The sequence below is a fragment of the Gracilinanus agilis genome, chromosome 4, assembly GCF_016433145.1.
Source record: "Gracilinanus agilis isolate LMUSP501 chromosome 4, AgileGrace, whole genome shotgun sequence".
Taxonomy (NCBI): Eukaryota; Metazoa; Chordata; class Mammalia; order Didelphimorphia; family Didelphidae; genus Gracilinanus; species Gracilinanus agilis.
In genome coordinates, this window is record NC_058133.1 from 198,093,929 (window position 1) to 198,113,150 (window position 19,222).

Below are 19,222 nucleotides of genomic sequence, written 5' to 3' on the forward strand. Positions count from 1 at the left end.
TAGTTTGTTCACCAAGAACCACCCAAGGAATAACAACATAGCATTGTTTTTGCTACCCCCAGTGGAAAACTCTCACCTAATCTCAAGTTTTCTACCAAGAATGAAGCTTCCTTAGGCTAATTATGGAACCGGGAAAAATGGACCAGAGTCAGACCACACAGATTCTGGTCCTACCTCTGCCACTTAAGCAGACCAGGCCCTTCCTTATCTGTAAACCTGGGATAACATCCCTACTCTCCCTACCTCTTGGGAAGATCAAATGAGAAAACACACATGAAAGGACTTTGAGAACCTTACAACACAATACAAATGATTATTTGCTATGCAAGAGATAGTGTGGATAAATGCCAGCTACCTAGCTGACTTGTCCTGTGTATCGACTTCAAAGGTTGGGGAAACATGAAGTTACAAGTCAGAGAACTTGCAGCCTATTCCTTTACAAAGGTACTGTTAACAGAATGAGGTCAGACTTCAGTTCTGATGGTGTGTGGTAGGAGATTGTGGCAGATTCCAAATCTTGCCCTTGGTTATACTGATTAAAAAGACTGCCTATTCAGGATTTTCCTCCTATGTACTGTTGGAGAGAGCTTGCCCTAAAATAAGGTTAAGCCTTGACCTGAGCTCAAAAAACAGCTCCACAGGCCAGAGGACTGCGAATGCATTTTTTTGGCTTAAGTCCATCTGTGGCTCTATGGTTCAAGAGTACCGCTGTGAATAGGGCATAGAAGATGCCCAGATGTGTGCTGGAGAACTGGAAGTTTAGCTCTTCTGAGGGCATAATTACAGAGGTACTAGTTCTTTTGATAGCTAGTCAACAATGCAAGAGGCACCAACACACGTCAATTTAGTCTGACTGTATGTCACTGTATTCACGTCTACTTGCTTAGTGATTGTTTAGTTGCTAGGTGAGGTCTAAAGAGAATGTTAGTTTTATAATTTGGTGTGGAGAGCAGACACAGTTCTTAGGACTTTCAGAAGGGACAGGCTTTGCTACTCTCATTTCTATACTTAGACTCCCATCTTGACAACCCCAAGGACTAAACCCCAACAGAGGAGTGAAAGGGCAGCACTCGGGTGCAAGGGGCAGGGGACTGGCAGGAGTCGGCAGCATGAAAAAAATAATTCTGACCCTATTTTCCACAAAAAGACATTGAATCAATGCTGCTCAGGCATTGAGAATAGAATCACTCTTTTTAAAAGGACATCTGGAAGAGTGGCTTTGGCTAGCTGTAGTTTAGGGAGCCAACCAGCTCTGGGAATTCCCTTGAACAGGTGCCTCCAATCTAGGAGGCAGGTCAAAGGAGTGGAAAGGGGGGAGGGGGGGAAAGGAAAACCAGGGATACCACACAGTACAAAATAGTAATTATTTATATTTTCAAAAAGAAAAAAATGACTATTTGGAAGTTCTCCCCAGGGGAGACAGGAAAGGAAAAGAACAGGACTGGCTCCTATGCAGGCGGCAAGTCAGGTACAAAGAACTGAGCATCTCAGGACCAGGAATTTTTCATGCAGTATTAGTGAACAACTAACACTGCATATTAGTGTTTTTAGTGGGTTTTTCCACGCAGTGTTAGCGAACAACACTGCGTATTAGTGTTTTTAGTGTTTTATTCCACGCAGTGTTAGTGAACAATTAACACCGTGCGTTAGTTTTTTTCAGTGTTTTTTTTTTCCCCACGCAGTGTTAGTGAACAACTAACAATGTGTTAGTGTTTTTTTTCCCACCCTTTTAAAAAAAAGGGGACTGGGGAGAAGGAGAAGAGAGAAGTAAAATGAGAGAAAAATGCCATTTTCCACAATATCTAAAAACAGAGAAGCACAGTTCTTGTCAAGAAAGTACAAGATTGGGATGAAGGTTTGTTTTTTCCCAGTTCTTCAAAACCAATAAAGATTCTTTGCAAAGGGCGCCACGTCCGAGTTCTTGTCTCCCAGACCAGAGGGCCTCCTCTTCCGCCTCTCACCTTCGCTTGTCTTTTTTTCCCCCACAGAAAGATAAAGGGTATTTTCCGTTTTTGCAAACAACATATAAGTGCTAATAACAAGAGAGAACTGCTCTTCTGTTGGCTGTACGATGTAAGGCGTTTATGTAAACGTCCCAGTTTTAGCACAGCTGAAAGGGCTAAAGTTTCTTTCTCTCAACATAAATACTACTGGAATCCTCCAGAAACGGCCTTTTGAGAAATTCCATCAAAAATTCTTTCCTCCTCTTCCTTTGTTCTTTCCCCTTCTCTTAAAAAACTGTCCTTTTTTGTGTTTTTTTTGTGTTTTTTTTTTTTAGTCCAGGCACCTGACGATTTGATCTGTTCTGTGCTGTCAGATGCAGAGATGGGTTAGACCCTAGTACCACCTTCTGGATGTCTTTTGGGATGTCAGCACCTAAACCAAATCCCTGGAGGATCGACTTGTCCAAGCTGAAGGGAACACACAGACAATGCAGCAACAGGGTTTTCGTTAGGATGAACTGCCCCGAGCCCCAGGCCCTCCCCTCCCCCTATTTTCCCCTCAAGTTACTTGGTGCTGTTTTTAAAAGTCAGGGTGTGTCATGGAACAGTCTTTCCCCCCATAATAGAGTAAAAGCTCCACAGACTGAGCTGCCTCTACGTAGTGGTCAAGGACAGCAAACGTGCTGCTGCTTCTGGGAAAAAAAATTGGGTCCTGCAATAAGCAGGGGCCTTAGGACTGCTTCAGGCGCTTTCGTGGGGGCCCCAAGAAAGGGCACTGTGCTGAAGCCAGGGAGCGGTATGCCTCGGCCACCAAGTGGGGGTGTGAAACCACCATGGACTTCCATCCAGAGGTCTCCATGACATCTGAAGCATGACTAGAAGAAACACAGACAGACCAGTTAATGATGAAGAAAGAAGGCAAACAAATTATGGAACACATATCTACCTTGGGCCTAATTTTTTTTAAATGTCAATACAAAAAGACTCACAAGGCTGCATTACTAGGTGGTATGGAGGTATGACCTCCATACCACCAGGTATGGCCTTTTATGATTTTGTCAGATACATTCTTTGGCACTTCTCTAAAATTCAGGTCTTTGGACAAGGAGACTAAGACTATTCAGAGGTACCAATGAACTTTACAGGTTAATGAAATTTATCTTCCAGTGTAGTTAAGCCACTTCTGTTAGACTATGAAATACTACTAAAGAAACTAACACATATTTGTTCCACTATTCTATATGAAAAAATGGCCTGACCATGAAATGCCCTGCATTCACTGTTCCTTTGGTAAGGTGTCTCAGGCCTGCCATCCTCAGAGCCCTGGTGTGATGAAAATCTATACTTTGTGTTGCTTGTCTCTGTTCATCTTGTCTCTGTCCATAAATGTCTCTAGAGTTTGCTCCTCAAATACACTCAAGAACAGAGATACTGCTGCTCAAAGAAAACAGCAATTCTGCTGGCACATCCATGTACCTGATGGCCACAGTTAGCTGAGATTATTGAGATAATATTCACTTAAGGATGAGAGAACAGTTCTGGTAGAATTGACTATTTCCATGTTGAAGAGCCTAATCTCCTGGCAAGTTCAACCTTCTTTTTCCCCCCACCTCATAAAACACTGGAAGATAAATCTCATTAATTCATAATATACATTTCCATTCTCAGAAGATCTTCACAATTAATTTAGTTGGATTCCTATGCTAAAATAAGAAAGAAGTAAAAAAGAATATTTTCTGAGGATAAAAATGCTCTTTCAGAGATCAGAAAGCTACAAATAATTAATATAGTTCCCTTTTAAAATTAGTCAAAAACTTCAAATCACCAATAGGATCACACTTACAAAGGCAAGACTGTTTTCCAGACTGGCAGGTGAAGAAATACCTAAAATAGAAAAATCCCTATCTGCTAGCTAAAGGATTGATGAAGTCACCAGTACTCTTTAAAAGAGTTTCTCACATCAATCTCTCTTCTCCTTTCCCCCCGAAAATGACCAAAGATGCCAAAACTCACTAGTTGATGAAATCCACTGCCTGAGTTTTCAACTGATCTGCACTGTGCAGGTCAGCCAGGATGAGAATCTCAGCTGCATTCTCCACGGACAGGCTACTGCAGAGTGCATCTTCACACATGACCTTTAAACGCTCCAGGGCATACTATGAGACACAAACACCAAGATGGTCAGGGCAGTAATAGCTATGGGCAGAATGAAGCTTAAGCTGCTTTCTTTGGCAGTACACCCTCCTCCAGACAAACCTCAGACTCCATTAGACATAGGGATAGGGTTGCACATATTGATGGACCACAAAAAATACTGGTTAATTTACTCATACCAGAGATAGGCACATTTTAAACGAGGGCATTCAAGAAAACTTAAATATCTGGCATACAAAGATTCTTATTTGGAAATTCCAAAATCTACTTGCAGCAAAATGGCAACTATCATGGAAGTCTCTCTCCCCAAAATATATCCTGGGCTTATCCACTCCCATAGGAGTATATTATATTGGTACTCTGTTTATACAGTTCAGAAGCAATTTCACTTTAAAACTTCTGCTACATACTGTTTTGGAACCAGAGTGAGGTGAAATATGGTTTTATTTATTTTCTACCTCTTTCTTGCCTGAGTACTGTCACTAGTCCAACTTGTTACTCCAAATGAGAAAAATAACCCCATGATGACTTTTTACCGGAACCTCTGCTATTAGTGATCTCATTCAAGGTCTTCTTTTGACTAGAAAAGGTTCAATGGAATCCCATTCTGTTGGGGTTAAGGTTAAGACTCACATATGAAAAAAGCAGCAGAGAACCCCCTACCCATCCTCCCCTCAGCCCCTCTACTACTGGTTTCTAAACTCCCTATTCTCCAAGTAAAAGGTCCAAGTGCTCCTGGGTGTGGGAAGCTTGGTTGTGGCTGGGCACAAAACACATGCTCTATCTGGATGGCTCAATGCAATACTGTCATTTAGTTCCTAATGTGAGATTATGACTTGACTTTGGGACTTTGTGAGGAAGAAACCAAGCAAGCACAATATAAAATGTAATTCAACAGGATTCCCTGGTGGGTTGTTGTGCCACAGGGGCAAGTAGAAGTTCCTTACGGGATTTGTCTTTGGAGCTTCAGAATTCTATGGGGCAACATCCCTTCAGGAAATAAAACTGAGGCCAATTGTATTTTTATGAATTCTGGATTGAGGAGGGCAAATCTTTTGGGTACTCTGATCTCCAGAAGCAAAAACAACAACAACAACAAAAAACCACCAGAGAGGTTTATTGGTTTTGATGCTCCCTAAGTCTACATTTGTGCACCTGAGAAAACAGCTTGAGTAAAAGGACACCAGGTAAGATAGTGGGATGAGATTTCTTCATTCCAAAGCTGGAACTGCTTGGGGGTAGGGGTGGGGTCACAGTTCTCTACAGCTATGGGGAGAGTCTTCTTCCCATTCTTCCTCCATAAATGTATTATAAGGACCTATACCACGAATAGCTCTGATCCCAACTGCATAATTAGACAAAAGTAGCCATTTTTGTCCCAGGGGGCTAAGTTTTCTTTTTTTTTCTCCTTAATTATGCTTCTGAAAAACCTGCCTAATAGTGGTACTTACCCAAGAGATTGAAACTCTGTCTCCTGGGCCTAGCAGATGTGATGTACTTTGTTTTTAGTCTAATTACACATGTTCTCAGGGGACTGGAAAAGCTCTGAAGAAGCTGGTTTTGCCTCTTGGGCAAACACTAGATGGTTTAGGTCCTTCCATGAATGATTTCTTTTTCTGCTTTCCTCAGGCTCATAAGAAAACTTAAAAGTAGTATGCTGGGGCAAAATCCAAAAAGTTGGGAACTTTTGAGTAGAACCTGAAAATTCTACCTACCCTTCATCTGCTTCTCTTTCACAAATGGAAGAGGATGCTGGTATTTAATGGCTTTAACTGATTTTTTAATATGTGAATATATTGTGCTGACAACATCCTGCCCTGGAATACCTGCAGAAGCAGTTCCCCTGTGGGGCTGCAACAGGTCAAAGGCAACATGATTCACTGGTTAAGAAACCAAAGAAAAAACTAGGGGATCCAAGTTTTAGTCTTGACTTTGCCATTGACATGTTGTACAATACTGAACAAGTGGATTAAATGTCTTGCACTTTCATATTTCTCTCTGTAAAACGGGATGAGTGTCAACATATCTCATGAAATTTGGGGAAAAGTTCAAGAACTCAAGTATGAAAAGATAGTCTTAGTTCCTAATCAGGTGAACATCTATTACATGACTATAGATTCAAGTGCCCAACTACTGAAAAATCTTAGCAGAAAACTGAAAAGATGATATAAACTTAAAAACATTTTAAAGCAGTCTGTCTTTTACTTTTACATCTACACCTGTTGTATATCTGTATTATCTTTTTAAAAAAAAATCCTTACCTTCCATCTTAGAATCAATACTATGTAATAAGGACTAGATGATGGGGGAGTGGGTCATCACACAGCTACAAAGTATCTGAGGCCACATTTGAACTCAGGACCTTCTGTCTCCAGGTGCTCTATTTCCTGAGCCACCTAGTTGAGCTCCAGTACTTTCAAACTAACCACAATGCCTACTAAATAGTATTTGCTTATCATCACTGTCTTGACAGAGTAGAAGAAACAATGATTTAGGAATCAGGAAGCTTGAATTCTAGTCTTAGGTATGCAAAGATCATTTTATAACCTTGGATTTAATAACATACCCAAATACTTAACTCTTAGTTTCTTCACCTGTAAAATGAAGGAGGTAGACTAGATGGCCTGGGGAGTCCCTTCCAGCACTAACATTTTTTGATTCTGTTATTCTTTGGAAAGTAGGTACCCTCAGGCAGGTAGAATAATTTGAGAAACCTATATAGCCAGCCTTCCTTATTCTCTTCAAAAGATTTTTAAAATTTCAATCGCAACTTTTCTTTTGCTTTGTATGTGATAACCATCAAACAAGCATTTTCTGATACAAAGAACAAAAAAAGAGGACTGTACATGAAGTTACAAATCTCTATTATGTAAGCTTATGTATTTCTAAAAGACTTTCATAGAAGAAAATATTTCTGGTCTTGGCAAACCAACTCCAATATCAGCATTAAATTTCCTTTTATAAACAATGTTCCCACCCCATAAGGCCCCCCAATTCAATTAAACAAAGTTAACAAACACATCTAATTGATAAATATAAAATCTCCACCTGTAAACAGAAGTCAGAGAGTGCTCTCCTCCATCCTCAGGAAGTGCAAAAGGAGGTGGAGGGAGACCATGATGATGAGCAGATCCTAGGAAGGCTCTGAGCCCTTAGGCTGGAGCCATCTTTTCCCTCTGATGAGTTCTGCAGTATCATAGCAGGAAGAGAAGATGCTTTCAACACAAAAATCTCCTTTCTCCACCAACACGGTCTAATACTGCAGTTACATGAGTCTTCCCAGCACACTTCCCTTAAATTCCTCCATTAGCAGAATTATTTTCAAGACAGAAAACACCAAACACTAAGCAAAGAGCCAATCTTTTGTGTCCTCACCAGTCATTTCTCCTGGAATCCTGCTTTCACAAACTACTATGTAGTATCGTGGGAGAGGTGAGCTCAAATACCCTGGATTATTTGGCAAATATTTCCGCTAACCATTTAAGAAAATCCTGAAATTCCAACTAAGAAGCAAACTGAAAAAAGGATCATTCTCCAACTCTCCCTCCCCCTTTTTAAGTTTTTCCCAGAGAGTTAATTTCACATTGTATTGCCATTGGTTCAGATTAGGGTGCAGATGACATAGCTCAGTTTGGGAATGGGGATAGAATAGGAACGGTATTGGGTCATCAAACTCATGCTTCTCTCATGACAATGAAAAAGAGACATGGCATGGAAATTAGAGCACACAGTGAGTCTTTAAGATGCTGGCCTCACCTTGTCTGCAGCTGCCAGAAGATCATCAGCCATTTTGTCTAGGTTAGGGGCCTTGCCAGTATAAATGAAGCACATCATTTCCTTAAAAACTTCTGGCTCCACATCATTGATTTCCACCCGGTTCTGTATCCCAAACAGAGAACGATTTCAACAGAACAATTCATCAGATACTTTCATTCTTAATTCTAAGTTCCAAGAGAGATTTGTAATATTAAAATTCTTGCTTGAAGGATAGCAATAGGTTAGGAAAAATGTTGTACCCTATTTGAATCTAATACCCCTTTCTTCCCTACATGTGTCCCTCAGCACTCTCTGAAAGATAATGAATAGCAAAGCAATTTGTACAGTGGTTTCCACAGAACCTCTAAGAAGGGCCAGATCTCAATTATTGTGTGTGGATATTTGAACATTATTATTTATTATTATATTCAATGCTTTAAGAATCTATGATTTCATACTATGGAAATAGGATTTGAGTAATAATATATGTATAATCCAGTGAAATTGCTTGTCACCTGGGGGGGGGGGAAGAAGAGAAACAATAAGAATCATGTACCATGGGCAAAATTTTTTTAATTAATTAATTTTTAAAAAGAATCTATGATTTAATTCCTTCTCTCCACCAAGGAAGAACATAATTTTCAGAGTAAGCCAAAAATAATTTGGTTTTGTCCACCCTCCCAGGAGAAGAGCATCTTGTTAACTTGGCTCATTCTTAGAAGACAGGAACAGAGTCTATCCCTGGGCCCATATTCTAAGTCTTTCCAGCTTCATAGGACCTTGTCCATCAGAGACATAGTCTTAGAAAACATTGGGTCACCTCGCACCAAAATGACTCATGCAAGGTGAACTCTGATGGAGGAATTTTCATATTAAGGTAACTAAAACAGAATTAGGAAAGTAAATCTCTTATATTTCTAAATCAAATATTAATAGACCCTGGATTATCTATCATTTTATATCATCCACACAACAGCTCCCCTCTACTGACAAAGATAATTGAAAGGTGATGGCAAGTGATGTGAAACTTAGTAACCTGTCTAGAAGTCACCTCCACATATCATCAGGCACATACCTTTTTGCTCTCTTCCATCTCATGCTCAAACATGGCGCTGAAAACGGGAGAACGGGCTATGGTGAAGTAGAATAGAAACATAAAGTTAACGTATAACCACTGAGATGCTTTGTCCTATCCAGTGATGACAAAACATGCAACCTGCTTCCTGTATTGCTGCCCAAAAAAAGGGACTCAAGTTACCAAGCACCTCAGCCCCAAAAACTACCAAAGCTGACTCCCAGAAGATGGTAGATCTGTGTAGTGCAAAAGACCTGGATTCCAACAAACGTGAAATGGGGCAGCTCATTTAATCTTTCTGAGCCTGTTTCTGCCATAAAATGATGGGAATGGAGTAGATGATCTTCTAGAATAATATATCATCACTATTAACAATTTCTTACTATAACTTCAAGAATTAAAATCTTAATACACAAATATTTATTAAGTTCTTATTGTGCGCAGGGCATGGTGCTAGGCACTAAGAAGATACAAATTACATACAGAACATCTCTCTACTCAAAAAGCTTAAAAGTCTAGTACTTTTTCTGTGTCCTGGATCCCTTAGGCAGGTTATGGATGCCTTCTCAGAAGAATGTTATTAAATGCATAAAATAAAATACCTAAGATTACAAAGGAAACTAATTATATTGAAATGATATTATCAGAATGCATTTTTTTTTAACCACCTTCACTTTCTGTCTTAGTAACAACTCTAAGACAGATGGACAAGGGCTAGGCCAAAAGGGTTAAGTGACTTGCCCAGAGACACAGTTATGAAGTGTCTGAAGTCACATTTCAACCCAGGTCCTGGGTTCAGACTTGACTCCAGGCCTGGTGCTCTATCTACTGATCCCTAGCTACTCCTCAAAATGTATTTCTTAAAAGTTCACGGACTCTAGGTTAAGAACCCATTACAGTAGATTCAAATAATTAATGTGCCCTTAAATCAGTATACTGCTTTATGTTTTAAAATTTTTTTTCAAATCAAACATTTATTAAACTCCTGCTGTGTTCAAAGCACTATAGAGCTAAAAAACTTTAAAAATGTTTTGATATTAAATTAGCTCCTATTCCATGTACTTTTGGAATCTCTCAAAGGCCTAAACAGCACTTTCTTCACATGCATCTCAGAAAGTGGGAGTCTGGTCCATGACAGGTATAAATAAGAAGTGGAATTTCTGGCACTGCCAGCACCTATAAGAAACTATCATCATTAGAGTGAGAGAGCTACTTAGCCAAGGGAACAATCTGATTCAATTCAACAAGCATTATTAAATGTACATGGCACAGGAATTGACCAAGAACTAAGGATACAAAGATAAAATAAAAGACAGTGTCTGCCATCAACAAACTTCCATTTGGGAATAGGAAAAAAAATACAACAATTATATAGATAAGCAAATTTAAAATACTTTGAGAAGGAAGAGAGAGATCAGGAAAAGCTTTCTCTTCTTAGTGGTACCTAAACTGATCTTTGAAGGAAGGTAAGGAATCTAAGAGGTAGTAGAGGCAAAGAATCTAAGAGGATGGTACACAGTCACAGATTCTTCAAATTAAGTCATCTTTGATTCCTCCTTCTGCTTCACATCCTATTCAAGTCCTATTCTAGTCTGGTCCTTTAATCTCACTCCAATTATCCCTTTTCTTCCCAGTAACCACCTTTGTAACCACCTTGTGCAGGCACTCATTTCCTCTTGCCTGGATCATTGTAACAGACTCCTAAAAGGAACAACTCAATTTTCTCCTTATTCCAATCCATCTTGCAAACATAGGCCATAATGAATCTTTGCAAATTCACAAGTCTGATGAGGTCACAGCCCTCCTCAAAAGCCTTCAAGTGGCTTCACAGCCTATTTTATAAAGGGGAATTCCTAAACTAACAAGTAAGTCCTATCATTCTAGAAAGCAAATTGAAACTAGGTCCAAAAAGTTATTAGTACTAGACCTATTCACATTCCAAGTTGATCAAAGAAAGAGTAGGAATCTTATGTATGAAAATATTTAGAGTAGCGTTTGTAGTAGCCACATATACATAATGGACACCCATTTATTGGGGAATGGCTAAACAAGTTGTGGTATATGAAAGATAAGGGAATATATCATATGCCATAAGAAATGATGAAATGAACAGTTTCAGAGGAAACTGGGAAGACACCTCCCTGATTTGATGCAGAGTAACATGTACACAGAACCAGAAAAACAATTCACACAATCCCAACAATATCCCAGAGAAATCCACCTTTGAAAGACTTTAGAACTTTGATTAATGAAATCAAAAATGCGTTCAGGAGACTGAAGATGAATCAAGCTACCCACCACCCTCTGCCAGAAAGGTGCTGGACTTAAAATCTAGAACAAGATGTGATCAGAGTGGGAATTTGTTTTCCTGGACCATGTGGGTTTGCTTTGTTTTGAAATTGTTCAATATGGTGAGGTGGGAAGGGAGAGATGATAAATACTCCTAAAAACAAATACACAAACCAATATATAGATAGATAGATAGATAGATAGATAGATAGATAGATAGATAGATAGATAGATAGATAGATAGATAGATAGATAAAAGATCAGAGACTCAGAGAATAGTGGAGTTGAAATAAGCCTGAGGGACTATCCACAGTACAACCACTTTTTAGTGCCTATACAGGCATTCAGGGACTTGCATAGTGTCATAAAGTAAATGGTACAAACTCATCTACTTGCCCTTTCCCAAATAAGCGTATACTGCCCCACCTCTGGGTCCTTCCTCATGCTGTTTGCTGTTCTTCTTTGCCTGACATGCTGTATTGCCACCTAACTTGTCCTTCAAGGCTCAGCTCACATGCCAGGGCTTTTCTGATCACCCTTCCTTGCTTCCAAGCAGCAGAAACAGATCCTTCTTTCCCATGCACTCTCACAGCACTGTATTTGTACATCTCTCCCATTTTCCCATTCTGCTATGCTTGTCTATGTCTTAATTTTTCCACCCCTACCACCTCACCCCCTTCTCCCCTCCCTTAGCAGCATTAGAGCCTAAAACTTATTCATCTTTCTCTTACCCCCTTCAGCACTTAGCAGTTCCTTGCACACAGCAGACATTCAATAAATGCTTCTTGAAATGGAATTCCAAAAGTTGAAAGGTTAACCTGGCCAACTCTCCAGATCTTACCTTGTAACTAAAAGCTTACCCCTGGAATCAATACCAACCTGCTAAGATAGCTTTGTGAGCTTGGAACTCTTGGCCAGCAACACACAAGCAGCAATCTGTGAAGCGGGAATTTTCCCAGAGTCCTCCCAACTCATCTGCCAACCGGCACTCAGGGACTTTCACCATATTCATGGTATTCTGGCCAGAAATGTTGACTGAATCCTGCACCACACTCACCTGTGAAAGGCAGGAAATGTACATCAAAGCTTTTTCTATCAGACAGTTTTCCTTTTTGGGGAAAGAGGAGATATAAAGATCTTGCCAATTACTTCCCCCAAACTTCTACACTGCAATTAGATGATAATATGGACTAGCTGTATTCTTATGAAATCAGTCCAACCCCTCCTTTTTAAATTAAATAATTTAAAAAACAAATTTATCTTTCCCACCCCCCCTTTTCTCAGACCAGTGGCTTCTTCTCTTTCCTAACCCAAATTATTTCTAATACCCAAAAACTTATTAGTCTTAGTCAAGACCCTTCCTCTCATTGGCCTTATAAAGTACTGCAAAGAAGCCCAAGGGAAAAAAGGTAGACGTGACAGAAAAAAGTAGCAGCACCCACCTCATTCTGCCTTGAGCAAAATGTCAGGCATCAAGAGTTCCTACAAAGACTACTGCATGAATCAGATGCCTTGGCAGAATTGAGCCTAATTTCTTAACCTAAAGGCACAATGCCCCAAAGATATCCTATTTAATTGAGAGTATAGAATAAGGAAAATAAAATGTGCTAGTTTCCATTTATGAAGCTGACATCACAGACTCAAAATCTGTAAAGCATGTGCTCTGAAGCTGTTTTTTCCATTAAAGGTAAGGTAATATATTATGCTGAGCCATTACAACTCTCTTACCTAGTCCCCTATGAGACCAAATGATATGCCCATGCAAGATGGCTGACTAGGATGATATGAAAGTACCTAGGCTCATGGTAAAATCAAAATCAGGACCATGGCCTCTGTAATTAACAACATACTTTAAACAACTAAGCTAACTGGGCACAGAGAGTAAGGCCAAATTATTTTTTCCAAGATGGGTCAATGAAATTTTGGGAAATCCTTTAGCATACAAAAGACAAGAAATAGGACCACTTCACTTTATAAAAAGAAATGCATGTTAGTCCAACTATAGTGCCATTTATTGCAAGAAGTCTTTCCTTCTCCCTTAATGCTAGTGTTTTTGTCCTGTTGATTATCTCCACTTTAACCTGTCTACAGTTGGTCTATACACAGTAGTCTGCATGTCATCTCTCCCAAAAGATTGAAAGCAGAGACTGCCTTTTGTCTTTCTTTGTATCCTCAGAACTTAGCTCAGTGCCTGGTACACAAAAGGTGCCTTAATAAATGCCAGTTGAACAGAAGAAAAGCAACTGCTTGAACACACATGCTTGAACACATGGGTTGAGGCAGACATGATTGGGGATGTGGACTCGAAACTACCACACCAATGCAATGATCAACAATTTGGAAATAGGTCTTGATCAATGACACATGTTAAAACCAGTGGAAATGCGCATCAGCCAGGGGAGGGGGTAGGGGAAGGGGTGAAGGGGAAAGTAGGAGCATGAATCATGTAACCATGTTAACTTTACTAAAAAATGAATATTAATAAATGTTTTAAAAAAATAAATGCCAGTTGACTAACTAACTGACTATAGACGCTAATTCTTTTTCGATAGCCAACCGCCAACTTTATCTCCTAAACCATCAAGTTCAATCATCATCATTTAAAGAGTTGAGAAAACAGACACTATGAAATGAAGCCACTTGCTAAAAATCACCGTTTGGGTGAAAACAGAATTTGAGGTCTCATTTCTAGTTCCCCACATTTTTTTCTTTTTGGAAAGCTGGATGAGAAAGACAGACAGCTCAGGGACACCCCAATACCCAACTTGCTTTTTAAAATCAAAATTTAAGTCATCCCTTGAAAGCGGCTGTAAACCCAGAGGCAAAATTAATGCTTCATCCAATTCACCCTTAGTCTCTTCTGTACAAGAGAGGGATATTTACTGTCATGTCTGGAAATTTATTCATTTGTTTTAAACTAGCCATTATGGTCTTGGGCAGTAAGGCAGCCAAGCTGATAAATTATGGATGTGCTTAGCAGCACATTAATCAGAAAAGATTATAGCATTATTTTGATAGCCAGGGGCACAGTAAAATCCACCCCATGTAGACTTCCTTCTTGACCTGTGCAAAATCACAAACGTGGTTCAGTTACTTCTTCACATTAACAGTCCCTGTCCTTTGACATTAAATGCCTAAAACTTACACCGCCTGTTTCCAGTGATAGTACCAAAACACTGGTATTCAATCCAAGGAATGGATTGAAAAGATCAATTAAACAAAACTTCCACACAGGGAGAAGTGAAGCTAGCCTTGTGGGGCTGAGGACAAAGAGACTAAAGGATACTTCTGGTGCTAGATTATCAGCTTAAATTAAATCAGGTTGATGGCAATCCACAGTCATTAAAACTTGATGGCATTTAATAGACTGAGTGAAATGAACAAGGATGTCACCATTGAATTTCACACAACCAGGCTTTATAGTCAAACCTGATATGAAAAGAGCCTAGTAATGATCTAGGTCTGGAAATTGGGCCTCCTCACTGGAGCAATCTTTCTTCCATGGCATACATGAAGAACACAGCACGGAAGCTTATTTAGTTTTGCTTCCTGCACTGGATTTATTCTACAGGTATTTAGAAGGCTACAACCTCCAGGGCTCTCAGATCTGGTTCCTTTTCCCAGCACTAAATACACTTAATTAAAAATAAAATTTTAAATGGTACTTAACAAATGAGTCTTCAGAGTCCAAACTTAATTTTAAAAGGCATTTTTTTTCTTTTCCAATGATACTAAAAACAAGGCAACTTGGGGGTAAAGCTTTTTTTTCCCCAAGGCCCATAAAACCATCTATAGAGACTCATTCAGATTTGCAGCTATAAACCTGACATGAATATGATATTTCTTTCTTATAAATGGTTGCGTGAAAACATCTCATTCAGGTTGGGTAAACCTAAATTTAAAGTTGTAAGAGCTTTAAAAAAAACCAAAACATTTGTGTTTCTAAACAAAATCAGTTTTCATTAAAGAGTCTGCCACAACGAAAAATCTTTTTCTTTAGTTATAGTGACCTTCAGGTTAAACAGCAAAGATAAATTTTGTTTAACTTTGTGTATTTTAAATATAATCAAGAGGAACAAAAACAGGCAAAGCCATTTATTTCAAATTTGGTCAGAATAATCTTGGACTAAGGAGGGATATGTTATTTTTGAAGCCAGAAGAAATGTTTTAAAAGAGTTTAAAAGCCCCTGGAAATAGACTGATGGTCATCTCAACCTTAATCGCAACATTGCAAAGTGGGCACTAAAACATCCTGTTTCAAAGACACAAACCCAATAGGTGGAAAATAAGTATCTTTATTGCTGGTAGTTGCTTGTTTTTAACATTAAGAAGCTGATGTTAGAAGAGAAACTTGTTAACCCAAGCAAAAACATCTAGGTGTCAAACCATGTTTTTACCTCTGTTTTCTAGGATTCAAAACCAAGGAAAACCAACTGAAGGAATAGCTATGATAAATGGAATGAAATATCACTCTGATGAATTTACTGAACAAATAGGAGCACGGAGGGGGATCCTACTGGAACTGATAAAAAATGAAGTAGAACCAGCAATGACTACAGCAATGGAAATGAAAACAACAGAAGCAACAAAATCATCAAAAGCTGTGATAGTACAATGACCAAGCTTCCCTCCAAACAAGAGAGATGAGGAGGCATTGTTCCAAGATTCTTTTGCAGCAGTAACATAACTATGGGTCTGAAACACTACGTATAAGGTCATACATACATCTCTCAGTTTTACTTAACTTTTTTTAGTCATCATTATGGGAAATGTAGATGACATGAAAACAAATTAAAAATCAATAAATTTTGTTTTAATTAAAAAACCTATAAAGTGTAAATGGAAGGTATACTTCCTTATTTTCCCCTCCCCCTCTTTCTCCCAAAACCAATTACCATTGTCTCTCCCCTCAAACACAGTACAATCTCTACTCCCTTTCATGGAACGAAACTAACTTATTGTTTTGAATTAAATTCAGGTAACAAGTGAAAAAACTAGAAGGCTATGAATTCTAATCACAGTTCCACTACACAGATTTTCAGTGTGATATTAAGCAAATCGACTTCTTCAGGCACCAGCTTTCTCACCTACAAAAAGAGAACTGAACTCTCAAGACTATTGTAAAAAGTGACTCTTAGAATGCTAAATGAATGCTTATAATTAAGTGGACTAGGCCAAGCTAAATGAGGCTAGGGCACAGATTAGGGTCACTGTATTTCCTCACAAAGAAGGAATTATTTTTAAAAATTTAATCCCTTAACGCTGAAAGTAGACTCTAAATTATACATTTATATGCAAAAACAACAGTCTACTCCCATACCTTAAGATTTTATGATTTATCTAAACATTCATTAAAATAATACCACTACAAATAGCCCAAAATGGACAAACAAAAGTGATCAATTTTCTTAGTCTAAAATCTTAGGATTTCTCTGGTGGATTAGATATGCCAAAGTCACCATAAAGGCAATTGCATTATATACCATGATGAACCACAGAGGGGAACAAAACAGTGAATTGGCAATGGGACCATAAGTATTCAGTATGAATTTGTATGAGTCTTATATTTAAGAAAGGCCACAAAGATAAATTAAATATGAATATAAATATTATAAATGTTAAAATTCCATATAAGGTAGAAAATAGCAATGCCAGGCAGTTGGAATTTAAACCAAAGGGAGAAACAAACCCTGAAAAAGGATCAAGGGATTCAGAGTTAGAAGGGACCTTTTAAAGAACATCTAGTCCACATCTCATCATCATATAGATGAGATGATCTAGATTTTGTTTTACACACACACACACACACACACACACACACACACACACACACACACACACACACACACGTGTCTTGTGTCTTGCAATGATGAATGCTATACAGTCCATAGAGAGCTTTGGAACAGGAAACAAGTCTCACTGGGCACAAGTCCAAAAGCAAGAAACAGAGCTCTGCACCTGTGGCCAACTAAGAAGTGTGAGAGGAACATATGGCACACCTGGGTTGATGGGAAGAAACTGATGGCGTCAGCAGAATCCAGCAGACGCTTCCCAGCTCAACATCTTCCAACTCCCAAAGTGTAATCTCGCCTCCCTCCCAAGTTAGCAAGGCAAAGCTAAACTTAACCACAAGGCTTCTCCTCCTAAGGGAATCTTATATGGAAATGTGAGGGCAAAGAGGATTGGAGAACGGCCACAGACTCAACAACAGAAAAATGGGTGGCCACGTGAGGACTTAGGCAAACTGGCTTCCAAATCAAGACTGTCAACACAAGGCAGGCTGCAGCAGCTGGAATGGTTTTAGGAAAAAAATGGGAAGAGGCTGAATCTATGGATGGAGAGAGAAACTGCCACTATTCCACTGTGGAATTCTGGAATGTTGCAATAAAGGCTGTAGCATTATCTAAAAATGCCAATAAAAAAATTGGACCTGACACTTGGAGGATTGTTTTTTCCTTCCTTGAGAAAACAAAAGCTGCAGTGACTTGCTTTCATTTCCAGTAGGAATTAAGCTTTTCTACAGTTTCTAGTTGCTCTTGAAACACAGAGCTTCAAAATAGGTAAAGACTGTTCTCAGCATAGATTGTTTAGAGTGGATTGTGTAACCACACAAATTGAAAGCCTGAGTATGGTTTTTGTTTTTTAAAATAGCATCTAACCTCACACTAAACTACCTGATTGTTCCCCCACTTCCTCCTTCTGGCAGACTGAGTGTGATCTGTGACCAGTTGGACCTACATGGAATTCAAATTTCAAAAATCATCAGATAAAAAGCAACTTCAACATTCTACATTTATACAGTACCTCTCACTATACTCTTTTCCTCAGCCTAAAAGGAAGAGTGAGTAGCTATCATACAAAACTACATTTTATATAAGCAGCAAGGTATTAAAAACACTTGTTCCCCAAATTTTACATTATAGGACATCAAATTTTCCTTAGGAGGAACAGGAAGAACTGTGACATGGAAAACAAAACAGGTACTGCCACTTTGATTTCTTTTGCTCCTATAGATCCTTAGGGACAGGATTCCCTCCTTGTTGATCAGATGGGAGCACTAGCACAATAACAACAAAAATAATAACATTTATACAATGCTTATTCTATGCCAGGCACTGACTATATTAAGCACTTTATATATGTTTACAGTTATTATCTCATTTTATCCTCAACAACCGTACTAGGTAGGTACTCTAATTATACCCACTAAACAGATGAGGAAACTGAGGCAGACAGAGATGAAGTGACTTGCCTCCAAGGTCACAAAGCTAAGTTAGTGTCTGAAGCTAGATTTGAACTCGGGTCCTTCTGACTCCAGGGTCATTTCTTTATCCTCTTCACCAACAGCTGCCTCTGACTCAAGATTGGATCTTTCCACTATACAATTCTCATGAGTAGTTGGGAAGCTGTCTGCACAGATAAGTTGTCATCCTCAAGGTGTCACAGCAGTTTGGCACTGCTCACAAAGTGGTTCTCAGACCACTCAATGGGGAAAGATAAAGCACTGAAGTCTGAAGTCTAGTCCCTTACAACACATTCTCCTAGTTGATGACAGCTGGCATCTTTTGGCACAGGTCTAAGGAGGGGCCTAGAGCATCCCTTCTATCAGTACTGCCTCTCACCTTCCCACCTTACAGATGTTCCTAAACAGCATAAACCGTAAGTGCTCCATTCCTGACTGGATTTCTCAGGTCCAAAAAAGAGAGAGCAAGTACCTGATCCGATGTATATATAACGTATATATAAATATATATTCCTGAAGTAAGCCCCCCCCAGATTTCCAGAAGCAAATGAGGGTGTTTACTGTCAGTGATAGCTCTTTGAAAGGATGACTAAAAAGGACTTCCATGAGAAAGTCTGGGAATCCTGAGACAAAGAATATAGCGCCCCCACAAAAACGAAGGAAGTCCCTGCCTCTAAATCTTGCAAAAAAGGGCATTTCAGTGGTGTGTTCAGGAGCTTTAAAAATCATAAAGACAGCCTTTAATTGATGCCAGAGACCAGG

The 19,222-nt window shown here is 39.1% G+C and overlaps 1 protein-coding gene across 1 annotated transcript in view; it reads right to left on the minus strand.

Moving 5' to 3' along the window:
* Nucleotides 1-1,350: 1,350 nt before the first annotated feature.
* The window catches only part of LOC123245357 (speckle type BTB/POZ protein), a 92,497-nt gene continuing 74,625 nt past the window's right edge, over nucleotides 1,351-19,222 (minus strand). The window contains exons 8-12 of the mRNA XM_044674220.1: nucleotides 12,097-12,274; nucleotides 8,929-8,984; nucleotides 7,854-7,976; nucleotides 3,957-4,099; nucleotides 1,351-2,818 (exon numbers count right to left, since the gene is read on the minus strand). Coding sequence (XP_044530155.1) covers nucleotides 2,674-2,818; nucleotides 3,957-4,099; nucleotides 7,854-7,976; nucleotides 8,929-8,984; nucleotides 12,097-12,274 — 645 coding nt within the window. The 3' untranslated portion in view covers nucleotides 1,351-2,673. The remainder of the gene's footprint in view (nucleotides 2,819-3,956; nucleotides 4,100-7,853; nucleotides 7,977-8,928; nucleotides 8,985-12,096; nucleotides 12,275-19,222) is intronic.